At 37.1% G+C, this 7,987-nt stretch overlaps 1 protein-coding gene across 4 annotated transcripts in view; it reads right to left on the bottom strand.

Annotated features, from left to right (window-relative positions):
- Positions 1-4,078: 4,078 nt before the first annotated feature.
- The window catches only part of TTC39B (tetratricopeptide repeat domain 39B), a 123,452-nt gene continuing 119,543 nt past the window's right edge, over positions 4,079-7,987 (bottom strand). For all 4 annotated transcript variants that reach the window (XM_023508141.1, XM_023508144.1, XM_023508150.1 and 1 more), the window contains one exon: positions 4,079-5,816. In XM_023508141.1, coding sequence (XP_023363909.1) covers positions 5,726-5,816 — 91 coding nt within the window. In that variant the 3' untranslated portion in view covers positions 4,079-5,725. The remainder of the gene's footprint in view (positions 5,817-7,987) is intronic.

Here is a 7,987-nt window from a genome sequence, read left to right as displayed (position 1 = left end):
TTTTCCTAACACGATATGAGAATGCAGCATACTGGTGAGAATTTAGTAATTTTTTCCAACCACACATATTGGTGAAACACATGTGTTCTCCTTCTGTGAAACAGAATGCAGCAGTGCTGAAGCCATTCCATTTCACTGTAACCCCTCTTTTCATGCAAATTACTTTCTTTTAAAAGATCACCTATAGAAAGCAACTGTACAGCATGAAAAATAAATCACTTTAGGAAAAAAATGTGAATTAATGAAAACTGTACTCATTTACTTCCCCCCCCGATTGCTAACTAGACATTTGTGTCCATTAGAAATATAAATTAATTAAAATGTCTGCATGATTTCCAAAGCAGAGAATGTCATCCCTTCAAATTAAGACCCATAAGCATCTCAAAATAATGTAATTCCTTTAAAAATGACATGATAAGAAGTCATCTTTACTGTACTCATTTTTCATTCAGGTTCATTGGCTATCAGTGTGGCTACACTGAGACCAACCAACTTCCTATTACCCTGTGGTACCCACGAGACACCAATAATTAAAACAAATTTACTAGAAAATATTAGGTAGCAATAAAACAAAAAACTCCCACTGGGCTATGCCAGCATCCCTTAAATTCATCATTTAAATTACTGTTTCAAGAACTATTGGATTGACATACAAGGGTCAATGTACGTTAATATTCAAGTTTTACCTAATAAAGTTTGCGCTTAGAATCCCTTGACTTTCCCTAATAAAGATCCTATCTTTAGACATCTTCATTAGTTAAATGCAGCGAGGCATTCATACTAAGTACAGTGAAGCAGCTGCTTTAGTTATCCCATGCAAAGTCCTGTTACAAGATCACTGTGCTGACACATGTCATGAATACATTGTTGACATAAGGGAACTGGGCTTGGACTTCCTCTAAAGTGGGACCCACATATCCCTTCTGGACAATTTAGGCCAAGAACCTGCTCAGCCATCTCAGTCCACGGAACAGTCCCTGCCTCGCTTCTTTCTGTAGTTCTGAAGTTATAAACAGGACAGAAGGGACTCCATCAGGCCCTTCCTAAGAAGAAAGTCTAACCATCAACATCAGGTAGCAACAACTCAACACAAAAGGAATTTTTCCTGGTGATAAATTCTGATGTGCCCCTTCATTACATTTCAAGTTCAATCTTCCAAAGTAACTAAATCTAACAGCAAATGTATAAAAGACAATGGGAGGTAGGAAGAGGGTTTGACAATAAGCGATCTAATAATTAAAGAAAAAATACGTCAACAACGGGACTGAGGGAGAACAACCTAGGGAAAATCGCACACTCCTTCTGAAAGAACAGTATAAAACATGGTCTATTCGATATTTGTAAGTTGTTTTCTATATATTTATCTATAGATACATGTATCTGATTAAGAAATGTCTAAAGAGATTAAAAATATCTTAAATATATTTATGCTTATTACTTAGCTATGATACACATTCAAAAATATTGATAGGCAGCAAAAGGCATAATACATAAATTAAACTGTCTACCAAATTATTTTCTAAGTGGTAATGTACGCCTTTAAAACTTTATATTGGAACATTGGGCTAGTCAAGAGGGTCATGTTGAAACACTGATGACATACAGCAATAGAAAAGGTTTCACGACATTTTTCAGAAGAATGTAATCTTAGAAAATATTAATAATGAAATCTACTAACATCTTAAAGGTGAGAGTTGTGCCTCTACGACTCTAACAGCTGTATATTGTGAAAAAGCAAAGAATATCTGTATAACAAAATTAAAATAGCAATCTCAAAAATAAAGCCTTAGTTTAGTATATAAGGAATTTGGTGGGGAGAGCAGAACGATGTCCAAAAATGCCAATGACCTTGATCATCTGAAGAAAAAACGAAATGAAAGGGTAAGGGCACTTAAGCACAAAAAGTAAATTTCACAAATAGATATTTGAAGCACAAATTGGGTGATCACAGAAGACAGCAAGTAAAAGCCAGAATGCCCGGAAGCAGGCTAGCAGCGCAGCCCATGTGAATGAAGGGTCTCAGCACTCAGCATCATTCCAACAAGCGTCCCGGCCACTGTGTGTGCAAGACCTCAATTAGCCACATGGGACAAGCAGCTGCTGCGCTGGACAGAGCAGGACTGAAGGAGAAACAACACTGTTTACAGGCTGGAGAGAAGAAGATAATTTCCTAAAATCCACTCCAGACCCAAGAAATCACAAAATTTTCAGGTATGAAAATGACCACTGGAGTCTTTGTTAACTCATTTTAACTAAATGTTTTTGAATTTAAGATTTCCAAATATAGAGAGTAAAACTAGGGGGAAAAAATGAAATTCCAGAAATTTTTCCAGTTGATCTTAATGGCCTTTTTAAAAATTATTTTTTTTTAATGTTCAAGGAAGGGAGAACCCCTCTATTCACAAAGATGAATAGACTCACTTTGAAGGAATGGATAAGCAGTGGAATCATAATGAGTACTAACTGTAGTGCCCATCACAACCACCTCTACTAGGAGCTTCAAAGGGGAAAACATTCACTTGTATTTGAGGAGAGGGGTGCTTTCCTCTTTACACACACCCCATTGATTTGAGCCCAGATCTAGGAATTAGACTGATATCAAAGTTCGACTATTCCAAGCTTCTAGGACAGGTAGGAATGACAGTCACATGGCCTTGCTAAATGCATCCCTTTGCAAAAGAACTGGTTATACTGCTGGGTTATTCCAATGATGAAAAATCTTCCTTGACACTTATTAATCTGAGATTTACCTACAGCTTCTACCTATTTGTCTCATCTCTACCCTATAAGGATACAGAGAAGCAATGAACTTCTTTTTCCTATACAACTTGGAACCTTCTTCTATCCAGAAGCATAGAAAACATTAAAATATATGTCCATTGGCTCAGTGAGTAGGGCACTGGCTCTATATACCGAGGGTAGCGGGTTCAAACCTGGCCCTGGCCAAACTGCAACAAAAAAATAGCCACACATTGTGGGGGGCCTGTAGTCCCAGCTACCTGGGAGGCTGAGGCAAGAGAATCGCCTAAGCCCAAGAGCTAGAGATTGCTGTGAGGTGTGACGCCACGGCACTCTACCAAGGGCGACAAAGTGAGACTCTGTTTCTAAAAAAAAAAATTACATATATATATATATATATATATATAGTCCATATATGAGCTGATGTAATTAATCTTTCATTACTTATCAAGTAGATATCATGCTTTCCTTGTCATCATTCCTACAAAAACACCATTGCTACTTAAATTTACAAAGCACCAATCAGAACCCTACCTCCCCATTAAAGAAAAAAAAAAGGCGATTGTGCCCAGGAACTACACAAATTGCACTGTAAGACACATTGGCAACCCACCCCATTGCACATACCCCTCAATAGACAAAACTCTGTCACCTCATACTCATTCTTCACAGAACACCTGAACTCAAAAAAATAACTGCACAATGCAGTGCTAGCTGATGCCATAAGCAGTTGCTGCCACTAAAATACCTTAACTATGAAAGAAAACATAAATTATTTGTCGCATTAAAATGACATTACAGTACTTAAAAATCAGCTGGATAGACTGTCCATACTACCAGGTAACTACATAAAGAATAGGAAGTAATAATACAGATAACAAAATAAGAAAAGTAACAAAAGAAAACTTTTTGTGGAAAGTAGTGAATTTCTATTTGTTGATTATAGAGTTAAAATTAAAACCCCTCTTATTTTATAATTTTTTTCATTTTATACTTCAAAGAGAATTTTTTTAATTGATTTTCAACTCTGATTTGCAGTGTATAACCTTTAAAAAATAAGGCTACCAGAACTCTTCTAAGGACCTTAGAAACTTTTTCCCAAAGTTAAACACTAATAATTTTTAACATACTTTCCATTACTAATTGTAATGGCAGTTAATTTTATTTCTTCTTTTATCTGTACCTAAAGTTATATAATTAATAACACAATGACATCTACCACCAGTTATCTGAAGGGGTGGTACGCAGACCTGAGTTATACCAATTATCTTTCATTGGAAATACATCATCAGTATTGCGTAAAAATCAGTACTTTAAAGAAAACACCACCAAACACTGCTGGACACAAATTTGGTATATTAATGCCAAACACAGGAATAAAACTCAAAGGTATTTAGATTTCTCCTTCATTTGACAAACAAGGCCACAGACTCAGCCAATACTTTTATGCTGATACTGTAATCAGATAACTCATACTTGTATAGCCTTTCCTACTTCACAAAGAGCTACTATGTGCCTTTTCTAATTGAACCCTCTTAAGAACCAAGTACTACATTGCTATCCACACTCAGGAAAATGAACCCCAGGAAAGGTGAGTCACTTATTCCATGTCACAGAACTATTAACCCACAGAGACAAACTCCTGGCTCCTAATCTGTGGCTCTTTCTGTAAAATCACAGAGGCTTCTCTGTCAAGTTATTCTTCAAACTGGAAATAGAAATAGGAAAAAAATCTAGATTCATCCACTCATGAATTGTCCTTGCTCACTCTGGCTGCAATCAGGTCCTTAGCAATAACATATACGTGTGGGGAACTGAGGGAACAGTGACGACTGAAAAATAAAACACATTCTAATGGTTTTGATTCAGCATTTTAACATTGTTTGTTAAAAATAAATACCTAATACATAGACTCACAGTTACAAAACTGAAAGAGACCTTCAAAGTCATCTGTAAGATATGGTGATACACATGGAGCAGGGAACTCCCCAAGGGCCGCCCTGTGAACTGCTAACCCGCAGCAGAGCCAGGACCACACAGTCAAGCTCTCTGAGCTCTTCCTCTCCATGCCCTGATTCTATTTCCCAATTAAAGGACTAAGTACAGTCCAAATATTTACAAAGAACCGTCACAGTGCTGGAGAGATTAGAAAATTAGATCTTACCAACATCATAAGTGTAAAAATTATTACTATTTTACATATCACTTAAAGCAGCAGGAACTTTGAGTCCTATAAGAAAAATAATCAATGTATATATCTTAGGCTCTTGCAGCCAAAGTTAAGGATCATTCCTAAAATATGATACTTTCCTTCCCTTTAGATACACAGGGATTTTTGGATTGTGTTATTATAATAGATGAGTACATTCAAAAACAGGATAGTCTCTGAAAAGTGTCACCACCTTTAACCAACCTGAAGAGTAAAAAAGTAATAATTTAATATTTCATCATCTTTTATAGATATAGGTCTCTTCAACCTACAAAATACATAATCACATCATCTTCAGAAGGTCATTGTCAAGCAATTTTAAATGTAAATGATGTTTATTTCCCCTCTGAAATATAAATACTAGGCAACAAAATATCTCTGAAGTTTAACTGACCAACAAATCTAAAAATGGTCCAACTTGTAAACTATATATTCCTTAAACAATACTAATTTCCACATTAAAAAAATAAATAATCTAATTGTACCTATAAGTCTTTTAAAAGACTTCATTGCCCCTTCCCCCCATTCAAATCTAATAAGAAATTTTGTTTGGAGAGGCAAAATATAAGAATTTTCTAGATAGTACTGAATGTCATTCCATAGGAAAAAAAAATTATGTAGAGCAACAGTAAACTACTCAGATGATAGAAAATATTGACAATAAAATTAGTTTTTTGTCTCTTATTCACAAGATCATTTTTCCACTTTAATATAAGGTCTAATCTATAGCAGATGCCAGTGCTAACTGACAGAAATATTCCATCTTTCATCTTCTGCTCAATCTGAGGAAGGTTTTCTCCAGAGGTGAAGAGCTGCCTGAATTCTGAAGTGTAGTCTGGATTCCAAGGAGTAATCTTTATAGTTGTTCCTGAAGACAACAACAATAAAATTGTACAGTCAAAATTTCTTTGTATACCAAGGCATGCCACTCTACTCTTCCTTTTTCGAATCTTTTTATTTACGTTGAGAATCTAATATGTCTAACTAGGATCTTAGTAAGATGGAATTCTGAATCTGTGCAGGTGGAAGAGACAGGAAGAGTCTATACTTTGCATATTTTTCTCGTGGTGATCTAAAGATCACACTTTAAGGTTCTACTTAGTTACCAAACCATTCACAAACACACCAAGGTTATGACTGGGGCCTAATAAATTTTGTGAACTATTACTAGTTTTTTGTTGGGTTTTTTTTTTTGAGACAGAGTATCACTCAGTCGTCACCCTAGGTAGAGTGCCATGGCATCACAGCTTTCCGCAACCTCAAACTCTTGGGCTTGAGCAATCCTCTTGCCTCAGCCTTCCGAGTAGCTGGGACTACAGACACCTGCCACAACGCCTGGCTATTTTATTTTTTAGAGATGGGGTCTTGCTCTTGCTCAGGCTGGTCTTGAGAACTCCTAAGTTCAAGCGATCTACCACCTCTGCTTCCCAGAGTGTTAGGATTACAGGTGTGAGCCACAGCACCTGGCCTTTAGTCCTTTTTTAAATTGGGAAATTTTAAGGCAGATGCATATGAACACTATAAACATGAGCAATCACACCAGAAACAAAAAACAAAATCCTTGAAATATTACTGACTGCAACAAAGACAGCAAGATGACTTAATGACACCAAAATTACTTATTCCGATTCTCACATGCAAATATCAGTGGTTTGGCCAATAATTATACACTAATAGGTGAGAAGGGATCATATCTAACACCAAGATTATTCAAATGCCATTGACCTCCCTTTTCTAGAATTAAGAATCAGCAAAGTGGAATACTTTCACACACTGACTTGGCCCACGGGTGGGCTCTCGCCTCCTTCTGTGCAGTGGCATGTTTTTCTACAGCTCCTCATTTTACACAGGCTAAGGGCTATGTCCTGGTAACCTTGATGAGGGCTAAGAAAATGTAGTGTGCATAAACTAACATCAACACTACCCTAGAATTTACCAAACGATGTGACTGAGTATTTTCGTAAATGTCAGGCCACTGATTTTGGAAAATTTACAAACTTCCTACTGCTATAAGGAGGAAACTGCAGACAATTGATAGTCCTAAAGTTATTGGGAAGTATCTGTATGTTTCCATCATTGATACTGTCTGGAGTTAGTAGTGGCTTTTGATTGCTTTTTAGTAGTGAATTACTAGTCTTGTATTTTCATCATTAAAAATTTGCCTTATTGAATATTGCATTAAGTAGTAGTGACTATGTACAAATAATATTTGTAACAGTATTTATAGTCCATAATTTTCCAATGACTAGATTTGAAGATACGTATATATCACAGTTGAAATATCAGTCATCTTCACTCACAGCCTATTAACTTGCTTTCCTACCACCCATGAAGACAGGTACGAAGGTAGGAAGGTTAGGTGGGGAGGTAGGTAGACAGATAGACTATTTTTTTTTTTTTTTTGAGAAGAAGTCCTTTTTGGCACTATCACCCCCCTGAAACTTCTTCCCATTGCTATGCTCTCTTCATAGCAAACATCCTAAAAAAGTGGCCTGAAGTAGTAGACTCCATTTCTTTCCTCACCTCACTGGTCAAGGTCACCAGTGATCTTCATGCTGCCGAATTCGACAGCCCCTTCTCTGGTCTTACCTTACTGTAACTCTTACCAGCTACCCTCATAACTGACCATGCTCCTCCTTTTGAAATACTATTCAGTTAGCTTTCTCAGATGTATTAAGGAGACTTTAATTGGAGATTAATCTCTTAAAAAAATGGCATATCCCAGCCGTTGTGGTAGACCTCATTCTTTACCTATATAATTTTCCAAAAATGACGTCATCAAGTACCATGACTTTAAGCCTCACTATCTGTGCTGGTGACTCTAAAATCTCTACATCCGGCTCGGCGCCTATAGCTCAACCGGCTAAGGCGCCAGACATGTACACCTAAGGTGGCGGGTTCGAATCCCCAGCCCAGACCCGCCAAAACAACAATGACGTCTGCAAACAAAAAATAGCCAGGCGTTGTGGCGGGCGCCTGTGGTCCCAGCTACTTGGGAGGCGGAGGCAGGAGATTCGCTTGAGCCCAGGAGTTGGAGGT

The sequence above is a fragment of the Otolemur garnettii genome, unplaced genomic scaffold, assembly GCF_000181295.1.
Source record: "Otolemur garnettii isolate 467f Iridium unplaced genomic scaffold, OtoGar3 scaffold00006, whole genome shotgun sequence".
NCBI classification, from domain to species: domain Eukaryota; kingdom Metazoa; phylum Chordata; class Mammalia; order Primates; family Galagidae; genus Otolemur; species Otolemur garnettii.
Note: the sequence above shows the minus strand (reverse complement) of the source record. Positions and strands in the feature narration are given on the sequence as shown.